The 25,679-nt window shown below is 43.7% G+C and overlaps 3 protein-coding genes across 3 annotated transcripts in view; 1 reads left to right on the forward strand and 2 right to left on the reverse strand.

Annotated features, from left to right (window-relative positions):
* MAP3K9 (mitogen-activated protein kinase kinase kinase 9) overlaps positions 1-25,679 on the forward strand; it is an 89,484-nt gene that overhangs the window by 27,447 nt on the left and 36,358 nt on the right. The window contains exon 3 of the mRNA XM_017528760.2: positions 21,969-22,149. Within this exon, the coding sequence (XP_017384249.1) occupies positions 21,969-22,149 (181 nt within the window). The remainder of the gene's footprint in view (positions 1-21,968; positions 22,150-25,679) is intronic.
* LOC108304522 (60S ribosomal protein L36a-like) lies at positions 17,691-18,230 on the reverse strand. The gene has a single exon (XM_017528762.2). It carries the CDS (start codon positions 18,135-18,137, stop codon positions 17,817-17,819), a length of 321 nt encoding a protein of 106 aa, XP_017384251.1. The 5' UTR covers positions 18,138-18,230; the 3' UTR covers positions 17,691-17,816.
* On the reverse strand, positions 24,518-25,055 carry LOC108304523 (60S ribosomal protein L36a-like). Its single transcript, XM_017528763.2, has one exon. The coding sequence runs from the start codon at positions 24,962-24,964 to the stop codon at positions 24,644-24,646; it is 321 nt and encodes a 106-aa protein (XP_017384252.1). The 5' UTR covers positions 24,965-25,055; the 3' UTR covers positions 24,518-24,643.

Here is a 25,679-nt window from a genome sequence, read left to right on the forward strand (position 1 = left end):
TGCCACTACGTGTGGCTACTTTTTGTAATTTTTTAGTAGAGTTGGGGTTTCACTATGTTGGCCAGGCTGGTCTCGAACTCCTGACCTCATGTGATTCACCCACCTCAGCCTCCCAAAGTGCTGGGATTACAGGCGTGAACCACTGCACCTGGCTGGAAAAGAAGATAGTCTAAGACCTTTCCTCACATGAGATTTTACTGAAGGCAGGGAGTAAGGCATTTGAGCATTTTCCCAGCAGTTTCTGGGTATGCCTGTTATGCCCACCTTCCGGGAAGCAGGGAAGGAAGGAAAGGACTGGCTTTTACCTGGAAACTGAGGTGTAACATCTTGAGAATTTGTATAGTTTGGAGTTTTCCCTGCCATGGTGAGATCCTCAACTCTGTCTCATGGGGAATAGGATTTGTAGAGTAATTTTTGGAGGTAGACTAAGAAGATGCTAGGAAGCCTCATCTTCCCCACCAGTGGACATGGAGGTGGGAGGAAGGAATTAGAAAACCATAGACTGAAGGACAGTGAGTCAGAGCAAAGCTAGTCTTGGCCTGAGGAGGTACTTGAGGTTGTTTCCTCCCTGCTCTTAACATGGAGGGGTTGAGATGTGATTCATAGGAAACTTTAATTGGTGTTTCATAGCTTTCCAGGGCTGTAAAGGACTTGTGGTTCACAAGAAGGTTTTGAGCCTTTGTGGTTGGGACTTCCTTGCCTGCAAGGTGATGGGATGAAGGTGGTGTCTGTGGTGGGTTGTACTGCTTTCTCCTCTGCCCTCAAATCCTTTCTCCTCTGCGATGCCTGGGGTGAAGTGCAGGTCACAGAGCCTGCAATGTTTTCTTTGTGTGTAGATTATGATTCTCAACCTATTTGGGTAATTTTATTACCCAAAATGGCCTCATAAGAAAATGACGGTGCCTGCTACTGTATAGATGCTATAGGAAATGTGACAAATATATTATATACATAACATAGAGGTCACTTCCACTGCATTGTTTCCAACTTTATACTATGTAAACACATCCCAAACAACCAGAACAGTGTGATACAGTATAGGGGACAGCATGTTAAGGTACATGAGATGGAGTCTAGAGAAGGCAGAATTCCCTGGGAGGCCTTGATGGAAGGATTAGGCCTTAAAGAACAGGCAGGATTCAAGAGTTGGTAATAGGGCAGGTAGGCCATAGCTGTGACCTCCCAGAGAAGGCAGACTGCCCCAGCTCAGACAGATCCAAGTGTTCACTGATGTTGCGTCCTATCACCTAGGTTCTTTAGGTAATTTCTAGACCTGGAATGTTGAATAGGAAAGCCATGCTCCCAAGAAGTTGAGTCTTCCACGTAGAAACAGCTCCTCTTTCTTTTTCTTTCTTTCTTTTTTTTTTTTTTTTGTGACAGAGTCTTGCTCTGTTGCCCAGGCTGGAGTGCAGTGGCGAGACCTTGGCTCACTGTAACCTCCACCTCCCAGGTTCAAGCAATTCTCCTGCTTTAGCCTCCCAAGTAACTGGGATCACAGGTGTATGCCACCATGCCCAGCTAATTTTTATATTTTTTAGTTTCAGAGGTTTCATCATGTTGGGGTTTCATCATTTAGGGGTTTCATCATGTTGGCCAGGATGGTCTTGATTTCTTGACCTTGTGATCTGCCCACCTCGGCCTCCCAAAGTGCTGGGATTACAGACATGAGCCACTGCGCCTGATGAAACAGTTCCTCTTTCTAAGCTCCTCTTTCCAGAGAGCCTAGGCTGGTATAGTTGTGGGCTCTGAATCAGGCAGACCTGGCTTTGGGCAGAGTCGTTGACCCTGAGCCCATTTCCTCTTCTGTAAAATGGGGATAATTCTAGTATTTACTCATAGCATTGTAATGAGGATTAAATTAGCATAATTCCTGGCACAGAGTAAATGCTCAGTAAAAGATAGCTTTTCCTTTTTAAACAATTCAAGAGCAGCAGCAGCAGATAGGAGACTAGATTCACAGCGTGTCACCTACTGTTTCCATTACTGTTTCTTCAGAACAGACCACCCCAAACAAGAACCATTTTATTAAGCTCATGGAGTCTTTGGGTCAGGAATTTGGCATGAGCTCATTAGGGATGGCTTGTCAATGTCTGGGGCCTCATCTGGGAAGACTCGAAGGCTCGGGGGAGGCTGCAAATGAAGACAGGAACCATCTGAAGGTTGATCACCCACATGCTCAGTGCCTGAGCTGGGACGACCTGGAGGCCAGGACTGCTGATGGGGGTGCCCACGTGCAATCCCTCCATAGGCATGGCTATCTTAGGTCTCTTGGCCTTATGTGTTGTCTAAAGGCTGTAAGCCCAAGTGTTCCAGTGAACACGGTGGAAGCTGTAGCATCTTTTCTGATCTAGCTTGGAAGTCAAGCATTTTTATTTTTTTTTGCATTCTGTTAGTTGAAATGAGTCTCAAGACCACTCAGATTCAAGTGGAGAGGACATAGACCCACCTGTCAGTGGGAAGTGTCAAGATCACACTGGGGAAAAAGCACAGAGGATGGGAGATGATGGACTACTTTGAAAATGCAACTTCCATGCCTGCTGAGGGAACTCTGGTAGCAGAGCTTGGAGATACAAGGTCCTGGAGAGCCTGTGCGGCAGCTGCACCCCATGGCCACATGCCAAGAAAGAACTGTTTTCTGTTGACAGAACCATCAAGCATCTGATAGGCTTCTTCTTGTTTATTTTTATCTGGTATGTAGCTGGGTGCTTCAGAGGCATGACGGAGATCTGGCAGCTCTTCTCAGTCAATTTGAGCTGGTACGATGGGAAAATTCAGGTCAGGCAGGTGTTTGAGGAGATGCTCTTTAGTAAGGAAAGTGGCTACACAAAAGCTCCACCTCTGACTTTCTGTTTCCTGCTGGTGATATCTGTGCCTGGATGAGGTGAGGGATGGAGTCCCAGCTGGTTTTCTGGGCTTAATTTGCACAAGATGACAAGGGCTGTCGGTGTCCAATTAGACGCCTTTTGAAGCAGTTATATTTTAGGATGTTAGAGCTAGGTGTCCTGCAGACACATGGTGGGAGGTTTGGTCAGGGAGATGGTGCTTATTCTTCTGTTTTAATCACGAGAACCTTTCACTCAGAAGCATGGGAGATGTGGGAAGTGGATATGACCTCCAAGAAATAGATGAAAGTGAAGTTCCCAGAGAAAGCTGGGGCTGGTTAAAGGAGTCATTTTTCAAGGCTGGTGCGTTGTGCTGTGCCTGCTGGAGGTCATAAATATATTAGTTCCCTGTCACGTCTCCTTCTATCCTCCAGCCCAACAAGGCAGCAGAAGCCCACACCTATGCCGTTAAGTCATGCGGCAGGTACGGATGTGGGCACATGATGAGGAAGGTTGGTGCTTTGGGTTGTTTCTCAAGTGCTGGGCCACACGAATACTTCTGATTTTTTCCCTTGTTCCCCAGGACACATATTCACAATATGGCCAGCCAGAGTTGTTTGGGAGTGGCCTGGAACCCTGGACACCCTCCAGGTTTAAACTGCCATCCCAGTATCCCAATCCTATTAACTAACCAGCCTATCTGAAAACTTTGCATAAGGCCTGGGTGGCTATCTGAAGGATCAAGACACTAGCCAGCCCCAGGAAGCTCATCTATGCGTTCTGTCTCCTCTGGCGTCATTCTTAGCTTGTGCCATTCCCTGAGTTCCTTGCTGCACACCCTTGGCTGATATTGTAAAGTACATCACACTGAAATCTGGGGTGGGGGGCTTGCCAGAGATGTCCCAGATAAATGCAGGACTGAACCGCCTTAGCAAAGAGTGGCTGTTCTCAGCATGCCAGAACTATGGAACTGCATCTGGTCTAGTTAGTAGCAGTCGGTAATATGTGAGTTGGTGGCTACAACTGAAAATGAAGGAACCCTGTTTCTAGGTGTTTGTGGTTAGAGAAGAATGGAAAGCTTTGGTTCCTGTTGGAAGGGATGAGTGGATGGGTAAATGTTAGCCCAGAAGTAGGAGGAGTGGGGCCACTAAGCCCCCCTGAACTCACTAAATGCTAGTATATTCCTGTAAGATTGGTGACAAATAGGGACTTAGCGAGATCAAATAAGTGATGTGATGCCAGAGAGATTTGCTAGGACTCATGGGCCACTCTTTCTCTCCTGGTTATAATTCTGGTCTTGGATGTTCGTTATATTTTAGAGGCTTTAGCTCTTTCTACCCATGGTGCTGGTGTCTGCTTCCCAGAGAACTGGGTGGCCACTGCATTAGTCAGGCTGGGGCCTCATGTATCTCTTCACAGCCAAGGTCTAGTGTCTCAAGAGTTGACTTGCCAGAGCATGTGACCCTCTGGTGACCAGTGGTCCTTATGCTTCAGGACTCCAACCAGTATCCCTTGACCATTTTTAATAGCACCAGACTTTCTGATAGGGAAGACTTTCTGAACCCTGGGCTGTGATGGAGCAAGGAGACCCTGCAAATCCGTAGAATAACCATTCCCTCTGTTTTTGAGGCTGTCAGGAGGGTCCATCCTGGGATGAATGAGCAGTGAGTAATGCGTCTCCTGTGGCTGACTATGGTTGCTGGTGAACAGTGGAGCTCGGGTCCAGAGGTTTTGGAGTGGACTCTTATATTCTTTGCCTTTCTGATATATGAATCTCAGCCTTTCTTACCACTGTGTAAGAGTGCTTTCTGCTGCTCTGGGGATGGGTCATTGGATAGGGCATACATTTGAGAAAAGAAAAAAGGTAAGTAGATGGTGATTTGATACGGATAGGGGCAGGAACTGGAGATTCCCCTGAGAAATGGCTACCCCTTTGAGGTGGGCACTGGGTGAAGCAACAGGACCCTAGAGATGGGTAGAAAGTGAACAATTAGAACACGTGGACACAGGGAGGGGAGCATCACATGCTGCGGTCAGTGTAGGGGCGGCTAGGGAAGGGACAGCAGATGTGGGGAGGGATAATGAGGGGAGAAATACCAGATATAGGTGATGGAGGGATGAAGGCAGCAAACCACCTTGCCATGTAAGTACCTGTGCAAAAATCCTGCATGATTTGCACATGAATCCCAGAACCTAAAGTAAAATTAAAAAAAAAAAAAGAAAGTGACATCTTTTAGTTCAGGGTGTTTCATAGTTTTTATATAGCCTAGTGTGGCGAGGGCTGATGGGAGAGATTTTTTTTTAAATCAAGGTGGAGGTTATAGGTTGAGAATGCTTTTTTTAGGGCTTGAGTGAATAGCTATATGGGACCTACCTGCTGCTGCTAACGCCAAATATAAATCTATTTTGAGGTTGAACTTCTGACAGAGCAGAGCTTTAAGACCATAGGGATTCCTCTGCTTTATTACTTTTTTTCTCACGTTGTGAACATTTAAGTTTTTTGGTTCCTAGCTCTCCCACTGACCTTCCTTACAGTTAATCTGGATATACCATGTAGAGGATGAGGGGTGGTATTGAGTTTGCAAGGTCCAGCCTATGCTACTCAAAGCAAAACTCCAAACTTCTGAAATGGTTACAGACCTAGTGTAGGAGAGTTTCTTCTCCTGTTCATCAACATCCTCCCCTCGAGCCACAAGCCAATATACTGTCTCAGATGTGGTGCTTTTAACACGTGTTTGTCCTAAATTATGCCTGGGGAGATACTGCCTGCCAGCAAGCTTTGCCACCATACCTTGCTAAGCTGTTAGAGCTTGATCCTTGGTGTCTGTGAGATTCCCGAATATTTATTTTATTTTTGTTTTTATGTACGTATGTATTTTTTTTTTTTGAGACCAAGTTTCTCTCTGCTGCCGATGCTGGAGTGCAATGGCGCAATCTTGGCTCATTGCAACCTCTGCCTCCCAGATTCAAGTGATTCTTCTGCCTTAGCCTCCCGAGTAGCTGGGATTACAGGCACCCGCCATTACGCTCAGCTAATTTTTGTATGTTTAGTAGAGATTTGTGGGTGGGGGGTGGGGTGGGGGTGCTTCACCATTTTGGTCAGGCTGGTCTCGAACTCCTGACCTCAGGTAATTCACCTGCCTTGGCCTACTAAAGTGCTGGGATTACAGGTATGACCCACCCTGCCTGGCCCCAATTATTTAGTCTTAACTTCTCAAGCACTCTCGTTTAAATATAAAAGCCTGGTTTCGTTCCCTAGAAGGAGACCAATAAGACTCAGGTGGCTTGGTTTTAGTCCAAGACCTGTGTTCTAGTGGAAAGGGCAGTGGATTTAGAGGTAGAATTAGGTTTGACTGCTAGCTTTGGTGGCTTGTCTGCCAGTTCTCTTCTGTTCTAACCACAGGTTTCCCTCCTTGTCCTTGCCAGAGAGAAGCAGCCATCAGCTTGACAGTGCCGTGTAGAAACCCACTCCCAGTGCTGGGCTCTGTGTTCAGTATAGTAACAGGCATTGGTCCCTTCGGGATGTGGGATTCAGGGAGGTTCTGCCCAATGAATTTATAACATGAGATGGTCCCCAGGCAAACAAAAGTAAGATGTGGGTCACACACTGTGGCCTATGAGAGACTGGTATTGTAGAGATGTATCATCTCAACATTTGACCCCCGAATGAAGGGGGCAGCAGGGTATATTGGAAGGAGCATAGGCCTAGAAGCCAGAGCAGGATTCAGATTTTGACTCTTCACTTCCTAGATGTGGTAAAGTTACTTGTCCTTTGAATTCTAGCTTCCTCAGCTGTAAAATGAGGATGCTACCTAACTTGTGGGATTGCCAGGAAAACTGCGTAAGGTAACGTGGATGTGAAGTGTCTAGTGTTACACCTGGGATATAGTAGGTATGCAAGAAATAGTAACTGCTATTATTATTATTATTATTAGGTAATTTATGAAAGTAACAAAAATACAGGTGTATCCCAGATGATTTTGACAATGATGAAAGAAAAACATATCGCTTATCATCTTGTATACTAATGTTTTATATGATATAGTTACATATATTAAGCTGCCTACTATCTTTTTCGTTTGTTTGTTTGGGGATGCAGTCTTACTCTGTTGCTAGGCTGGAGTGCAGTGGTGCAATCTTGGCTCACCGTAGCCTCTGCCTCCCAAATTCAAGCAATTCTCCTGCCTCAGCCTCCCAAGTAGCTGGGACTACACATTCGCCACCACACCCAGCTAATTTTTGTACTTTTAGTAGAGACGGTGTTTCACCACGTTGGCCAGGATGGTCTTGATCTCTTGACCTCATGATTCGCCCGCCTCAGCCTCCCAAAGTGCTGGGATTACAGGCGTGAGCCACCATGCCGAGCCTATCTTTTTGACATAAATTTTATTGTTGTTGTTTGTTTTTGAGATGGAGTCTCTCTCTGTCGCCCAGGCTAGAGTGCAGTTGCGCAATCTTGACTCACTGCAGAGGCAACCTCCGCCTCCCGGGTTTAAGTGATGCTCCTGCCCCAGCCTCCCTAGTAGCTGGAATTACAGGTGCCTGCCATCACACCTGGCTAATTTTTGTATTTTTAGTAGAGACAGGATTTCACCATGTTGGCCAGGCTGGTCTCGACCTCTTGACCTCAGGGGATCCACCTCAGCCTCCCAAAGCTGAGATTATAGGTGTGAGCCTCCATGCCTGGCCTGATATAAAATTTTTGAAGTAATGTGTATATAATCTAGTTTAAAAAGCCAAAATACATTACAAGGCTTGTATTAAATAGCAAAGGTCTCCTGCTTTATCCTTTGTCACTCACTGAGTCTTTCTCCTGGCTGGTGATCTTCTTGAGGGGAGATACTGATTTAATTTTTTTTTTTTTTTTTTGAGATGGAGTTTCGCTGTTGTTACCCAGGCTGGAGTGCAATGGCGCGATCTCGGCTCACCGCAACCTCCGTCTCCTGGGTTCAGGCAATTCTCCTGCCTCAGCCTCCTGAGTAGCTGGGATTACAGGCACACGCCACCATGCCCAGCTAATTTTTTGTATTTTTAGTAGAGACGGGGTTTCACCATGTTGACCAGGATGGTCTCGATCTCTTGACCTTGTGATCCACCCGCCTCGGCCTCCCAAAGTGCTGGGATTACAGGCTTGAGCCACCGCGCCCGGCCTGATACTGGTTTAATTTATACAATATTTGAACACCCAGTGCCAATTAGCACAGTGCCTGATACATATGGGCTTTTACTACATGTGAATTATTATATTATTTTTGAAAGGTTTAAGTCATACTTAGTGTAGAATATAGATTTCAGGTTGATTAATTTTACGGCAGCATGGAGAGGCTATCCAATCTTTTGTTATGGCACACTGAGACTGTTAACTGGGGTCTTGGTTTTGGTTCAGATTTGCAGTTTTAATGTGTCTGTGTCTGTTTTGCTGTGGTAATAAGCAAGATATTTATTGTAGGAGTTGAACTTTGTTTTAATTCAGGTAGGTCAGCTATGATAAATATACACCTAAAGCAACAGTAGCTGAAATAAGTGCCTCTCTTGTATGTAAAAGTTTGGCAGGAGACAGCCTGTGATTGGCAGGACACCTCTGTTCCTTGAGCCTTACCTCCTTCCCATTCACAGCTCTGCCAACTTCTGTGGCATGATCGTGTCCTCATGGTCCAAGATGGTAGCTAGACCTTCAGCTATCACATTCATTTTCCAGACAGCACAGTGTAGAAAGGGAAGAAGAGCAAGTCCAAAAGTCCAGTTACAGAAAACAGCCACAATGACTCTTCTTAGTTACCTGGCTACATCTTGGAACAAGGAACCTGGAAAATGTAGTGAATGTTATGAGTGGCCTGGTGCCCACCTTGCAATTGTAGGCTCTATTACTATGAGAGGAGGGGAGAATAACCACTGAAGGGTGACTAACAGTCTGGGTCATAGATTTCAGGCTCTTTTCCTATCATTAATCCCTTGTTAGTCCTTCTCTGATATGCTGCCAGGATTGCTAATGTAGCAATCCCTTTCTGCTGTGTTTTCAATTTGTTTTCTCTTTCTGCTGCTGACTCGGTCCTTCTGCTTTAACTCTTACTTGGAGTTTTCTCTCCCATGTACTCCTTCAGAGTTGGAGACCTTGAGACGCTTGCTTGGATGTGAGATGGAAGCAGACAGGTAATTCCTTCCAATGGGGGCAGTGACCTACTGCTTCCTGCATAACGTCCTTATGGTTGCAGCATTGAGGTCAGCGATTCCCTTGGCAGGGGGTTACTGAAAGGTGTCTTTGAAACTAACAGTGTTTTTATAAAGTGTAAATATTTCTGTTTTTCAAATGTGCATGGGCACTGTTGTGTTGATAAAATATGAATTCACTTAAGAGCATTTTCTTAGGGTGTTTAGCATTTTCTTAGTGCTTAATATGGCATGGTGGTCTGCAGTCCTGACTGATTTCATTCAGGCCTCGGCTGAATGAAATGTCCTGGCTCTGCCCCTTACCACTTGTGGACCAGGCTGTCTGAATTTCAGTCTCCATATCTGAAAGTGGGCATAGTTATAGTACCTATTTTCCAGTATTGATGAGAAGATTAAATAAGATTACAGGTGTAAATCACTTAGCCTAGCACCTGGCACGTACTAAGGGCTCCATAAACATTAGCTGTGGTTATTATTTTCTTCTTAATCAACACACTAAAAGTGCAAGTAACATCATAATGGCTTTTTTTTTTTTTTTTTCAGCTGAAAAGACATATTTTGAAAGGTTGGAAATCATTACTGTAGCTTCTCAGGGGACTCCAATATAGCCAGCCCTGGAAGAGGTAGCTGGGGATCAGTACTTAAACTGATTTAAGCAGACACCTTTTGGGATGATTGGCATTCATTTATTAATCCCAGATGAATGTTTATTGAACACTTGCTATTCCTCTTCAGGTTACAGGCATAGAAAGGAAGGCCACTGTAGTTCAGTTTTACTCTAGTTCAGGAAAAGGTCACTGTATCGAGTGCTCTCTCTCTCTATCAGGAGCGTTTTGTACCCATTCATTTACTTTGGTTTCCTCTTCTATATCAAAAGAGAGTGACTTCTAAATTCCACAAGGACCCAGTTCTCTCCACCTTTCCATAGTTACTGTGGCAGGGACTTTTGGCCGCCCTGCCTGAGTGCTTGTCGGGAAGTGCAGCTTTGCTGGTTGTGCCAGTGGAACCCGGTGCAGCTCTGCTGACGATGCGGAAGCTGCTGGGGCCACCGTCGCTGCTGGCATCTCCCTTCCATCTCTAGGCAGCACCACAGCTCTGCTGAGGTCGAGTCGAGGAGTCTAGGTGGTGAATCATTTGCCTTGGTAAGCAAGTCTGGCCTCTCTTGGCCTTGCCTGGAGAGAGAGAGCAGACAGAGCACCAGTGGCCAGGAGAAGCTGGGGGATGCACACTGGCCGTGCTCTGGCCGCCTGGCCGTGGTCCGTGAGTCAGGCTGTCCCATGCAGCTCATGCTGCGTCAGCACAACAGGGAGCCTGCTCTGTGTTGGGTCTGAGATCCTTTTCCTTCCTCCACTGGAGGCAATGTGCTGTAGGAAGCAAATGTCTCAAGTGCCACTCAGGCGCCCTAATGGCTGGCTGTGTCTAATGAATAGGGCTTTTTTGGGGTAGAATCACCTCACCTAATTACTTTGCCCCTAGATTTAGCTGTTCTTCAGCTCAGATGGGTGGTGGAGCTTGGCTGGCCCCAGGGAAGGACTGACACAGCTTTCAGGGAGCTACAGACTCTAAGAATGTCAGAGGTGTAGGGAAATGGGGGCCTGGTAAAGGTTACACAGTGGTGGGGCGAGAACCCAGACACCCTGAGTCTCCATCTGTTGCCTTTTTCTTTCTGCCTTGGCGTAGCTTTGAGATTGTTCTTACTAAGGTGAGACAGGATGCTGTGACATAGATCCGGAATTTAAGCCCTGGGCTTTGGCAGGAATAAGCAAGAGTACATGTATGCCTTCCTCTATCACACCCTCCCAGAATGGATTTTGCATATCAGGAAATATGGAAGAACTAAGTGGTGGAAAGCTGGAAGCCTTTGAAAGTTTCCTTTGAATGGAGACTATACTAGTTTCCTTCTCCCTACCTCAAGAAGAGAAAACCGAAGGCAAGGTTCTATGCTAGGGTAGCAGAGTGAACATGTCAAATGCTACAGCTGCCTTTACTCCCTCCTGAAACCCAGTGAAAACCACAGCAAGCCCACAAGATGGATGGGAGAAGAGACAATAGCTATGAAGTTTTGGAGGCTGGAAAACTGATGGAGAAGTGGTAATTAACTTAGAACATTTGAGAAAGATAATTCTAAGCGGACAGTAGGGAAAGCAAAAAAAGCAGTCCTTTTATACCACAGAATCTCCTCCACTTTATGCAGCCACTTAACTCCCTTTTCTTCTAGAAGGGATAAAACAAGAGTTACTGGACTGGAGACACCAAGTACAGAAAAAAAAAAAATAAAACAAAACGTACCTTCTACACATTCTTTCTAAGGAACTGCTGGAGAATGCACACCACTATAGCAGGGGAAGGACTCAGTAAAGAGGGGAGTGGGCTACAGGACACAGGGATTAACCCAGGAGGGAGATGAAGGGAACCCCTGAGGACTGTGTACCAGATATAGAGGATGGGCAGCTTAGATCTGAGCAGTGTGACTCAGGCTGTCGTCACCAGCTTACCTGCAATCATTGTGCCATTGATTTAACTGGAGGACTGACTACCTGGGGAAGCCTGAGGCAGATTGTATCTGCACCTGACTGTCTTGCTCATGTGCTGATGAAGCTCCTGTTGCCCCTCCTTGCCCTGCTGAATGGATAGACTCATTTTTTATTAACAGAAGTGTTTTCCTTGCCCAACCCTCTGTGCTAAAGGTAGGCCCAACTGAATTTAGAAACAGAAAATATGAGCCAGGCATGGTGGCTTACGCTTGTAATCCCAACACTTTGGGAGGCCAAGGTAGGCGGATCACTTGAGGTCAGAAGTTAGAGACCAGCCTGGCCAACATGGTGAAATCCCATCTCTACTAAAAATACAAAAAAAAATTAGCTTGGTGTCCTGGTGCACACCTGTAATCCCAGCTACAGCAAGGATTACAGGAGGATTGCTTGAACCCGGAAAGTTGAGGTTGCAAAGTACCAGGATCATGCTATTGTACTCCAGCCTGGGTGACAGATTGAGACGGAAGAAAAAGAAAGAAAGAGAGAGAGAGAGAGAGAAGAGGAAGGAAGGAAAGAAAAGAAAAGAAAAGAAAAGAAAGCAAGCAGAAAGGAGGGAGGAAGGAAAGGAGGGAGAGAAGAAGGAAGGAAGGAAGGAAGGAGGGAAGAAGGAAGGAAGGAAGGAAGGAAACAGAATGCAGAAGAATCCCAATCAAGAAAGAAAGAGAAAATAAGAAAATACAAATACAGAAGAGTCCCAATCACCCTGACCTGTACCACCAGATGCCCCCATTGTGGTGACCTGCCCTGTGTTTCTAAGACTTGTTCATGATCTTGCCTATCAATTTTCTTAGGAAGGGCTCTTATAAGTTCCATGGGACCATGACCAGAGACTGTTTAGCTTATTTCCTTCAGGAAGGCTTCATTTAGCAAAGGCAGTATTTTTACCCCTCTGTGGTGTGGGTGGAATAGTGTACCCTGCAACCCTTCACACAAACAATATGCTGAAGTCCTAACCTGTGAAATTTGGAAATATGGTCTTTGCGGATGTAGTCAAGTTAAGATGAGGTCATACTGGATTAGGATGGGCCCTAATCCAGTGACCAGTGTCCTTATAAGGAGACATAGACAAACAGAAAGGAGAATGTTAGATGAAGATGCAGACAGACACACAAAGGGAAGATGGCCATGTGAAGATGGAGGCGGAGATTGGACTTAACACTGCTGCAAGCCAAGGGGTGCTAAAAACTACTGGCAGCTGCCAGAAACTAGAAGGGTCAAAGAAGGATCCCTCCCTAGAAGCTTTGAAGGGAGATGGTCCTGCCAACACCTTGATTTTGGACTTCTAACCTCCAGAACTGTAAGATAATAATTTCTTTTGTTCTAAGCCACCCAGTTTGTGTTAATTTGTTATGGCAGCCCTAGGAGGGTAGGACACATAGCTTAGTTTTTTGTTTGCCACTCACTTTTTCAAAACTAAACATTGTCTTATTTAGAGATGTGTACATAGATGATAAAATCATAAAGAGAAGTAAAGAAATGAATAACAGAAGTCAAAGCTGTCAGATGCTTGGGGCGAGAGGAAGGGTAGGGGGTGGAAAGAGACACATGGAACTTCCAAAGGGACTGGATGGGGTTATGTGGGCTTTCATGTTATGTTCTTTAAACCATATGTACATTTTTTAGTTTTAGAAATGGGGTTTTGCTGTGTTACCCAGATCGGAGTGCAGTGGCTATTCACAGGCACACACATAGTATACTACAGCCTCGAATTCCTGGGCTCAAGCCATTCTGCTGCCCCAGCCTCCCAAATAGCTGGGATTACAGGTGTGCACCACCACTCCCAGCCATATATACATTTGTACATATTACATGTATACATTTAATATACTCTTCTATGTGTATAATACATTTAACAATAAACTTTAACAAATAAAACAAAACGTAACCCTCCAAACCAAATTAGCTGAATTACCTAATCTAGGAGAGATGGGGCCAAATTATCTAAGCCAAATGCAGGCCTGAGGACATGAGCGTTGGCACCAAGGTGAGCATTTAGCAAATCGGAGCCCCTTGTACTGATGGAGATGAATAATAAATAAGAAATCTGAAAATGACGTAGATCATCAACCAACGCTAAGTTTACCATTAGGACCTAATGGGAAAGTCTCCTCAGTGGTGCCAAGTTTTGAGAGTCTAGCCTCAGCTAAACAATATTAGGTCAGACTCACAAAGCCTTTTGTGGCAAGACACTCCCATTTCTCCGGCTGACCTCCTAATAGGATGGCCTTGAGATGGTTTTAAATGGCCTGCATTAAGCAACATTGAATCCCAAAGAAAGTCATTCAACCTCTTTGTATACATGGAGGATCAACATTCATTTTGGGGCTCTTGGTCTATAATTCCTGTCTAACACTTCCAGTCTTTCTTCTCAAGCAGAGAAGGCAGGCCTTAGGCTCAGCACTTTGACCATATGCAGGTCTGCTAATACACCATTTATTTTTGTTTCATTTTATTTGTTTGTACAGGTTACTCAGTGTTAGGAGAATTTTTGGCTTTCCAATTTACAATAGTGGTATAAAATTTCTTCTTTAAGTAATTAATTTTTTTTTTAATTTCTAATTTTGTGGGTACATTGTAGGTATATATGTTTACGGGGTACCTGAGATATTTTGATACAGGTGTGTGATAATCACATCATGGAAAATGGGGCTGCTCAAGCATTTGTCCTTTGATTATACTTTTAGTTATTTTTAAATGTACAATTAAATCATTTTGACTATAGCTACCCAATTGTGCTATCAAATACTAGGTCTTATTCTATTTTTTTTAATGCCCATAAAGTTTTTTTAAAATAATTATATTAAGTGGTATATATAGGTGGTGTCCTAACTGGGAAATAATCAAGAATGATGTCTTTGTACCAGGCACAGTGGCTCACTTCTGTAATTCCAGTGTTTGGGAAGCCGAGGCAGGAATATTGCTTTAGGCTAGGAGCTCAAGACCAACTCGTCTTTACAAAAAAATAAAAAATTAGCTGGGCATGGTGGTGCACACCTATAGTCCTGGCTACTTGGAATGCTGAGGTGGAAGAACGCTTGAGCCCAGTAGTTTGAGGTTACAGTGAGCTATGATTGTGCCACTGCACTCCATGCTGGGCAATAGAGTGAGACCCTACTTGACCTGATATTCACTTTTGTCATGTTATCTTTCCTTATAGAAGGGGAAAGTCCACTGAGATAAGCTAAGAGTCTTCAGGTTATCTTTCTCTGTGTGTCCCCTACCCCACCTGGCACCAACTGGGTGTGTTAGTCACTGGTGAACCCCTGGCTGAGGTATTACTCTTTCTCTAGTCTCCTCTCAATTCCCCTCCACCCCCTGCCCCAATACCTGGCAACAATAAGATGGGAAAATGGATAGTTTTTTTTTTTTTTTTTTTAGACGGAGTTTCGCTCCTGTTGCCCAGGCTGGAGTGCAATGGTGCAATCTCGGCTCACCGCAACCTCCGCCTCCTGGGTTCAGGCAATTCTCCTGCCTCAGCCTCCTGAGTAGCTGGGATTACAGGCACGCGCCACCATGCCCAGCTAATTTTTTTTATTTTTAGTAGAGACGGGGTTTCACCATGTTGACCAGGATGGTCTCGATCTGTTGACCTCGTGATCCACCCGCCTCGGCCTCCCAAAGTGCTGGGATTACAGGCTTGAGCCACCGCGCCTGGCCGGAAATGGATAGTTTTAGAAGATGCGCAGATATCCCATTAGTCAAGTATGTGACCAGCAAGAGATGAGTTCTTTTTTTTTTTTTTGAGATGAAGTCTCACTCTGTCACCAGGCTGGAGTGCAGTGGTGTGATCTTGGCTCACTGTAGCCTCCACCTCATGGGTTCAAGTGATTCTTCTGCCCCAGCCTCCCAAGTAGCTAGCTAGGACTACAGGTGTGTGCCACCACACCTGGCTAATTTTTTTTATTTTTAGTAGAGATGGGGTTTCACTATGTTGGCCAGGCTGGTCTCGAACTCCTGACCTCAGGTGATCCACCCACCTCGACCTCCCAAAGTGCTGGGATTGTAGGCATGAGCCACTGCCCAGCCGGGATGTGTTGTTTCAGAGAGCCTTGTCCTATGTTTGGTTCCTGGAGGGGACATGGCATAGGTTCCGGAAGGAAAAGAATGAGGTTTCACTTTTTAGGAGTCATACTCTATCATACGCTTGTGGAAATGATGAGATCCATATATATGCAGCAGTCGGGAATGATTGGAAGTGCATATATTGTTAGATGGTGTGGTATTTGGTTGCTGAAGGAAGAAGTCAGGAAAAAGAAGTGCAGGGTATACTGCCCTTTGATCAGTGACAGCTTTAGGGGTTAGGCAGAAATGGAGGCAGGGCTTAAAGACACATAGGAGTTCCTTTTGACCTTTGTACAGCATGGCACAGAGGTGAAGAATGTCACTCCAAAGTCAGACAGATCTGGATCTGATACCCATTCCCATCCCTCACTGACTGGGCAACTGACTTAACCTTTCTGTGTCTGATTTGGAGTGCATAAAATGGGGAAAAATAATTACACCTACTACTTAGGTTTGATTTAAGGATTAACAAAGGCGATGGACATAAACAGCATCGTGCCACTACATAGTAAGTGATCCATAATGAGTAGTGTCATTACTAATCAAACATTCCATTTATTTATACAGCAAAAACATATTGCATGGTTATTGTGTGTCAGGGACTGCCAGGCCTTCGTGTCAGTCCCTTGAGCACTGAACCCTGTGGTTTCCGTTTATGTACAGGATACCTAATTATAATAATAGCTATAGTGTTCTGAGTGCCAGGTACTCTACTGGTTGCATCATTTCTGTATTGCCTTTAATCTTTATTCCCATTTTGTAGAAGCAGGAATTGAGGTTCAGAGTTTAAGAGATTTGTCCAGGGTCACAATGAGAGTGTCAGGCCTAGGATTTAAATCGTCCGCTCTCTTTTCCTATTCCATACTGACTCTTGTTGCTACCATCCTTGATGCATTATGTCCAAAACTAAACTTGGCTTCCTCAAATGGGCTTTTTCTCTCCACTTTCCATTCGGGGGCACCACTGGTCTTCTGCTTGTCCCCCAAACCTGAAAGGCTGGAGATGTCTTCCTTCTCCATCAAGCCCCTACATCTGGTTAATCACTAGGTCTTTAGTTCCAATGTATCTTTTCCTCTCTGTTCCCCTGCCTGGCCAGGCCCCCGTTGCCTTAGGCCTGGACTTGTTCTTCTCAGTTACACATCACTTAACAGCAGGGATACGTTCTGAGAAATCATTAGGCAGTTTCATGATTGTGCGAACATCAGAGTGTTCTTATACTGCACACCTGGGCTATATGGTGTAGCCCAAGCTTGTCCTGCATGCTGCATGTGGCCCAGAACAGCTTTTTTGCTTTTTTTTTTTTTTTTTTTAGCTCCTCAGCTGTTGTTAGTGTATTTTATGTGTGGCCCAAGACATTTCTTCCAATATGGCCCAGGGAAGCCAAAAGATTGGACACCCTGGTGTAGTCTGTTGTTTCCAGTGTTACTATACTGAATATTGTAGACAATTGTAATGCAGTGGTAAGAATTTGTGCATCTAAATGTATGTATACATAGAAAAAATTCAGTAAAAATATAAGAATAAAAAAAAGATTTACTTTTATAGAACATTCACTATGAATGGAGCTTATAGGATTGGACTTTGCTCTGGTTGAGCTGAGTGGTGAGTGAATGTGAAGACTTAGGACATAAGTCTTCATGTGGTACACCACCATAGACTTTATAAACATTGTATGCTTAGGCTACACTAAATTTATAACGAAAATTCATTTTTTTAGGCAGATTCTTACTCTGTCACCCAGCGTAAGGCATAATTGTGGCTCACTGCAACCTCTGCCTCCCAGGTTCAAATGATTCTTCTGCCTCAGCCTCCTGAATAGCTAGACTAGGCACATGCCACCACACCCAGCTAATTTTTTGTAGTTTTTGTAGAGATGGGTTTTTGCTATGTTGGCCAGGCTGGTCTTGAACTGCTGACCTCAAGTGATCCTCCTGCCTTGGCCTCCCAAAGTGGATTACAGGCCTGAGCTACTGTGCCCGCCAAAATTTTCTTTCTTCAATAATAAATTAATCTTAGTTTGCTGTAACTTTTTTACTTTATAAACAAAAATTGTTTACTTCTTAACTCTTTTGTAATAATAGAACTTAACATAAACACACTGTAGAGTTGTACAAAAACATTTTCTTTTTTTTTTTTTGAGTAAGAATATCACTGTATTTATTTTCCAACAGGTAATTTTTCTATGGCTTCAACATTTTCTTTCCAATGTTAAAAGAAAAAATCCCCAAGTTTAGAACCGGATCACTTGGCCCTTTCTCTTTTTATCTCCTCCCAGTTGAAAATGCTTGCATCTCTTAATGGCCAGCATCCTCGTGGATCTGCAGTTAGGCTCAACACATTCCAGCCGGAGCACAATCTTCTTTGTGGTCTTAGCCTTCTTCCGGAAAATTGGCTTTGTCTGCCCACCATAGTCACTCTGCTTCCGATCATAGCGCCTCTTTCCCTGGGCACACAAGGAATTCTTGCCCTTCTTATACTGTGTCACTTTGTGAGGCTGATGCTTGCCACACTTCTTACAGAAGGTTCTTCGGGTTTTATGTACGTTGACCATCTTTGCAGAAGGGCTGGTCTGTCTGTATGATGAAAACCAGAAACAGCGTCCAAGACACTCACCTCGCGCAGCTCTCGCCTTGCAACAGGAAAGGGAAACATTTTCTTTTATCTTTATTCTATGAACTTTTTTCATATATTACTTTTTTTTTTTTTTTTTGAGAGAGAGGTCTCACTCTGCCACCCAGATTTAAGTACAGTGTTATGACCACGGCTGACTGCTGCTTTGACTTCCCAGGCTTAAGTGATCCTTCCACCTCAGCCTCCTGAGTAGCTGGACTACAGGCATACACCACCATACCTGGCTAATTCTTCAATATCTTTGTAGAGACAGGATTTCATTATGTTTCCCAGGCTGGTCTCTAGCTCCTGGGCTCAAGCAATCCTCCCTCTTTGGCCTCCCAGATTGCCGGGATTACAAGCATGAGCCACTGCCCTCAGCCTACTTTTTTTTTTTTTTAACATGCATTTTTGTTGTTGTTTTTACATTTTAAACTTTTTTGTTAAAAACTAAGATGGAAACACACACTTTAGCCTTGTTCTATACAGGGTCAAGATCATCAATATCGTGGTCTTCCACCTCCGCATCTTGTTCCACTGGAAGGGGCAAAACACACCTGGAGCTGTTATCTCCTATAATAACAATGCTTTCTTCTGAAATACTTCCGGAAGAACCTGCCTGATGCTGTTTTACAGTTAACTTTTTTTTTTTTTTTTTAACATAAGTAGAAGGAGTGCACTCTAAAATAATGATAAAAAGTATAGTATGCTGGCCAGGCACAGTGGCTTCTGCTAGTAATCCCAGCCATTTGGGAGGCTGAGGTGGGAGGGTCGCTTGAGCCCAGGAGCTTGAGACAGGCCTGGACCATGAACTGAGACCCCCTTCTCTACAAAAACTAAAATAATTAGCCAGGCATGGTGGCACACACCTATAGTCTCAGCTACTCAGGAGGCTGAGGTGGGAGAATCACCTGAGCCCAGGAGATTGAGGCTGCATTGAGCTATGACTGTACCATTGCATGCCAGCCTGAGTGACAGAGTGAGACTTTGTCTAAAAAAAAAAAAAAAAAAAAAAAAAAGGAAATACATAAACCACTAATATAGTTGTTTATTAGCATTATCAAGTATTACGTATGGTACGTAACTGCATGTGCTATGCTGTTATACAACTGGCCACACAGTAAGTTTGTTTACCAGCAGCATCACCACAGACACATGAGAATACATGGTGCTATGACATCGTGACAGCTGCCATCATCACTAGGTGATAGGGAGTTTTTAGCCCTATTATGTCTTATGGTACTGCTGTCATGTATGTGGCCTGTCATTGACTAAAACATCATTATGCGGTGCATGACTATCTTTGCCATTGCCCGACAGGAGAGGTGAGGTTTACACAATCCACTCTCATGGACTTCACCAGAATTTGATAAAGCATTCTTAAACTTTTCAGGATGTGAAAGCATGACAATTTGTTATTGTCTCAGCTGTTTGTCAGTGGTAGAAGTTTATAGTGGGCTCCCTGCAGTGGTACAAATACGTAAACTGCTTTGACTATAAGCTTTCTCTTCCACACAGGAAAGCATGTTGGGAGATAATTGCTCCCCACTCGGTGTTTTAAAGCTTTCCTCTTTAAACAAATGGTGCTGGGACAACTGCATAGCCACATGCAAAATAATGGAGTTGGGCGCCTATCTCGTATTATATGCAGAAATTAAAGATGGATCCATGACCTAAATATAACAGCTGAAATCATAAAAGTTTTGGAAGAAAAAATAGAATTAAATCTTCATGATCTTGAATTTATTAATGGATTCTTAGATATTACACCAAAAGTATGAGCAATAAATTAAAAAAATAAAGTGGACTTCCTCTAAATTAAAAACTTGGGTGCATCAAAAGTATCAAGTAAGTGAAAAGACAGCCAACAGAATGGGAGAAATAGTTGCAAGTCATGTATCTGAAAAGGGTCTAGTATCAGAATATATGAAGAGCTCATATAATTCAATAATAAAAAGACAAGCCAGGCGAGGTGGCTCACGCCTGTAATCCCAGCACTTTGGGAGGCCGAGGTGGGTGGATCACAAGGTCAAGAGTTTGAGACCAGCCTGACCAAGATGGTAAAACCCCGTCTCTACTAAAAATACAAAAATTAGCCAGGTGTGGTGGCACGTGCCTGTAATACCAGCTACTCGGGAGGCCAAAGCAGGAGAATCCCTTGAACCCAGGAGGTGGAGGTTGCAGTGAGTCGAGATTGCGTCATTGCACTCCAGCCTGGGCAACATAGTGAGACTCTGTCTCAAAAAATAAATAAATTAATTAATAAAAATTTTAAAAAATAAAAAGACAAACCATCCACTTTAAAAATGGGCAAAGGCCTGAATAGACATTTCTCCAAAGAAGATATGCAAATGGACAACAAGCTCATGAGAAGATGTTCAGTATCCTTGGTCTTTAGGGAAATGCAAACCCAAACCACATTGAGTTACCATGTCACGTGCACTAGGATGGCAGTAAGAATATCAATAATAAGGAAAATAACAAGTGTTGGTGAAGATGTGGAGAAACTGGAACCCCCATAGTCTGCTTGTGGACATGTAAAATGGTTCAGCTGCTGTGAGAACAACTCCGTGGTTCCTTAAAAAGATAAGCATGAATTTCCACGTGATCCAGCAAATCTCCTCCTAGGTACATACCCCTCAAATGACAGCAAGTATACATATATAGGTATACACATGTTCATACACACTAGTCACAGCAGCCAGAAAGTAGAAACAACCCATGTGTCTATCAGTGAACAAAAGGATAAACAAACTGTAGTATGTGCATACAATGGAATATTATTCACCCATAAAGAAGAATCAAGTACTGATATAAGCTATAATGTGAATGACCCTTGAAAACATGTTCAGTGAAATAAGCAGGTGTGTCACACATTGTGTGATTGCATTTATATGAAGTATTCAGAATAGGTAAAACCATAAAGACAAAGGAGATTGGTGGTTGCTAGGGGTTGGGAGGAGGGGAAATGGGGAATAATTGCTTAATGGGTACAGAGTTTCCTTTTGGGTTGATGAAAATGTTTTAGAACTAGACAGGTCGTGGTTGTACAACATTGTGAATGTACTCAATACCACTAAATTCTTCACTTTGAAATGGTTAATTTTATGTTATTTGGATTTCAGCTTTTAAAAAGGTCTACAAAAAATAAGGCTTTCACAGGCTTTGCTGCTTTAATGATTAGTAGTAACAGGTGCTTGGTAGATACCAGTATTTCAGGACACAATTGTTCAGAGTCACTGTCATGCACCAGCATTCCCAGCTAAATTTTTTGTATTTGTCCCTGCCTCAGCCTCCTGAGTAGCTAGGATTACAACCGCCTGCCACCATGCCTGGTTAATTTTTGTTATTTGTAGTAGAGACAGGGTTTCACCATGTTGGCCAGGCAGGTGTTGAACTCCTAATCTCAGGTGATCCACCTGCCTCGGCCTCCCAAAATGCTGGGAATACAGGTGTGAGCCGCCATGCCCAGCTAGGAATTTTTTTTAACAGTGCTGTGTGTATCTTAGTTTCTTCATCAGTAAAACAGAGATGGCAATAGTACCTGCCTTGTAAGTTGTTGTGAGGAATAGAGATACTGGCTATAAAATGGGTGGTACAAAAATGGATGCACCGTAGGTGTTTAAGAAATGATGGCTCTGACCATCAATCCATGGCAGTTAAATGCTGGAGCCCACAGGGGAGGCCAGGAGGATGGCAGAGAATTCTGTTCTGTGGTTTCCCTGTGATTAATGTAGACTCTGGTTTCTTCTATATTCCTTTCCTTGCCCAGTATTGATCCTCCAGAAGGTGGAGAATGGAGACCTGAGCAACAAGATTCTGAAGATCACTGATTTTGGCCTGGCTCGAGAATGGCACCGAACCACCAAGATGAGTGCAGCAGGGACGTACGCTTGGATGGCACCTGAAGTCATCCGGGCCTCCATGTTTTCCAAAGGCAGTGACGTGTGGAGGTAAGGTCCACAGGGGCAAGGACAGCATTTCCCAGGTCCTTCTTGGTGGCACATACATTTCAAGACTTGGAGAATTGAGGTTACATAGAAACCCCGGCACCCAAAATAGGTCTAAGTGACGTCCCCCCAGAGTTATCTATGCTAATTCCCGTGTTGCCAGGGGACAGTTTCTAATGCTTTCATCTACCAAAAAAAATCCCTCAAGTGTTATACGCAGGCCGCTTTGTGCTGGTGACTGCTCCCTAGGAAAGGCCAATAGATTCCAGGGGCAACATGTACTCCCATCTCTGCCCTGTAAGATGGGAAGGATACTCAGTCCCTTCTGGAGATCTTCATGAGGATCAGCCTGGCTTGCTCAGCAACAGTGCTAGGCTTTCGTGGCTGTTACTGCTGAACTTGGGAAGGGGATTGACCCAATGTCCTTACTCTAAGCTCCTGAACCAATGACTATTCTTTGTGCAATCTCTTTCTCTTGATGGCCTAAAATTATCTTTTCCAGGTATCTAGTTAATCTTTTAGTCAATGCTCTATCTGTTGACATTGACCCAGAAATGGGAAAAAACAGTTCCCAAGTACGTACCCAGAACTGCAGAGCCATAGACTAGAAATGACCAGCCATCCTCCTAGTAAATATGAGCCCAAAAGGTTGCAAGGAAATAGGTCTAAAGATTTTCCCAGCTGAGGAAGGATGAGCAGCTACCCAGTATATGTCGTCATGGCTGTGAGACAGTAGCATCACCTTGGTATACAAAAGAAAAGATTGAAGCTTATCACTGTATATCAGTCCATGGAGTTATTGTCCTGACATGTTGTAAAGTGAGCTTCTGTGTGTGTGTGCGTGTGCGTGTGTATTTTAAATAATTTAAAAATATTTATTGAGCTATTATTCATCTTGAGCTATTATTCACATACCGTAAAGCTCATCCTTTGTACACTTTAGAGTGTATAAGTTGGCCATACACAGTGGCTCATACCTGTAATCCCAGGACTTTGGGAGGTTACAGTGGGAAGATCTCTTGGGCCCAGGAGTTTGGACCAACCTGGGCAACGTAGTGAGACCCCCATCTCTACAAAAAATTTAAAAATCAGCCAGGTATGGTGGCATGCACCTGTAGTCCCAGCTACTCAGGAGGCTGAGATGGGAGGATTACCTGAGCCTGGGAGGTTGAGGCTGCAGTGAACTGTGATTGCACCATTGCACTTCAGCCTTGGTGACAGTGAGACCCTATCTCAAGAAGTAAATAAGCATGTAAGTCAATGGTTTTTAGTATATTTAAAAGGTGTATATGGGTCACTTGTTATTAGTTTCCTAGGGCTGCTATAGCAAATTACTGAACCTAGTGGCTTAAAGCAACAAAGTACATGCTTTTGTAGTTTGGAGACCAGAAGCTTGAAAGTGATATGGGCAAGGCCACACCCTCCAGAGACTCTAGTGGAGATAATGATTCAAATAAGGATTCTGGGTATTAGGACATGGACATAGCTTTAAGGGTCACCATTCAGCCCATTACAACCACTTTCTATTTCCAGAACTTTTTTTTTTTTTTTTTTTTTTTTTTTTTTTTTTTTTTTTTAGCTCCTCAGCTGTTGTTAGTGTATTTTATGTGTGGCCCAAGACATTTCTTCCAATATGGCCCAGGGAAGCCAAAAGATTGGACACCCTGGTGTAGTCTGTTGTTTCCAGTGTTACTATACTGAATATTGTAGACAATTGTAATGCAGTGGTAAGAATTTGTGCATCTAAATGTATGTATACATAGAAAAAATTCAGTAAAAATATAAGAATAAAAAAAAGATTTACTTTTATAGAACATTCACTATGAATGGAGCTTATAGGATTGGACTTTGCTCTGGTTGAGCTGAGTGGTGAGTGAATGTGAAGACTTAGGACATAAGTCTTCATGTGGTACACCACCATAGACTTTATAAACATTGTATGCTTAGGCTACACTAAATTTATAACGAAAATTCATTTTTTTAGGCAGATTCTTACTCTGTCACCCAGCGTAAGGCATAATTGTGGCTCACTGCAACCTCTGCCTCCCAGGTTCAAATGATTCTTCTGCCTCAGCCTCCTGAATAGCTAGACTAGGCACATGCCACCACACCCAGCTAATTTTTTGTAGTTTTTGTAGAGATGGGTTTTTGCTATGTTGGCCAGGCTGGTCTTGAACTGCTGACCTCAAGTGATCCTCCTGCCTTGGCCTCCCAAAGTGGATTACAGGCCTGAGCTACTGTGCCCGCCAAAATTTTCTTTCTTCAATAATAAATTAATCTTAGTTTGCTGTAACTTTTTTACTTTATAAACAAAAATTGTTTACTTCTTAACTCTTTTGTAATAATAGAACTTAACATAAACACACTGTAGAGTTGTACAAAAACATTTTCTTTTTTTTTTTTTGAGTAAGAATATCACTGTATTTATTTTCCAACAGGTAATTTTTCTATGGCTTCAACATTTTCTTTCCAATGTTAAAAGAAAAAATCCCCAAGTTTAGAACCGGATCACTTGGCCCTTTCTCTTTTTATCTCCTCCCAGTTGAAAATGCTTGCATCTCTTAATGGCCAGCATCCTCGTGGATCTGCAGTTAGGCTCAACACATTCCAGCCGGAGCACAATCTTCTTTGTGGTCTTAGCCTTCTTCCGGAAAATTGGCTTTGTCTGCCCACCATAGTCACTCTGCTTCCGATCATAGCGCCTCTTTCCCTGGGCACACAAGGAATTCTTGCCCTTCTTATACTGTGTCACTTTGTGAGGCTGATGCTTGCCACACTTCTTACAGAAGGTTCTTCGGGTTTTATGTACGTTGACCATCTTTGCAGAAGGGCTGGTCTGTCTGTATGATGAAAACCAGAAACAGCGTCCAAGACACTCACCTCGCGCAGCTCTCGCCTTGCAACAGGAAAGGGAAACATTTTCTTTTATCTTTATTCTATGAACTTTTTTCATATATTACTTTTTTTTTTTTTTTTTGAGAGAGAGGTCTCACTCTGCCCCCCAGATTTCAGTACAGTGTTATGACCACGGCTGACTGCTGCTTTGACTTCCCAGGCTTAAGTGATCCTTCCACCTCAGCCTCCTGAGTAGCTGGACTACAGGCATACACCACCATACCTGGCTAATTCTTCAATATCTTTGTAGAGACAGGATTTCATTATGTTTCCCAGGCTGGTCTCTAGCTCCTGGGCTCAAGCAATCCTCCCTCTTTGGCCTCCCAGATTGCCGGGATTACAAGCATGAGCCACTGCCCTCAGCCTACTTTTTTTTTTTTTTAACATGCATTTTTGTTGTTGTTTTTACATTTTAAACTTTTTTGTTAAAAACTAAGATGGAAACACACACTTTAGCCTTGTTCTATACAGGGTCAAGATCATCAATATCGTGGTCTTCCACCTCCGCATCTTGTTCCACTGGAAGGGGCAAAACACACCTGGAGCTGTTATCTCCTATAATAACAATGCTTTCTTCTGAAATACTTCCGGAAGAACCTGCCTGATGCTGTTTTACAGTTAACTTTTTTTTTTTTTTT

Source organism: Cebus imitator, unplaced genomic scaffold (assembly GCF_001604975.1).
Source record: "Cebus imitator isolate Cc_AM_T3 unplaced genomic scaffold, Cebus_imitator-1.0 Scaffold54, whole genome shotgun sequence".
Lineage (NCBI taxonomy): Eukaryota > Metazoa > Chordata > Mammalia > Primates > Cebidae > Cebus > Cebus imitator.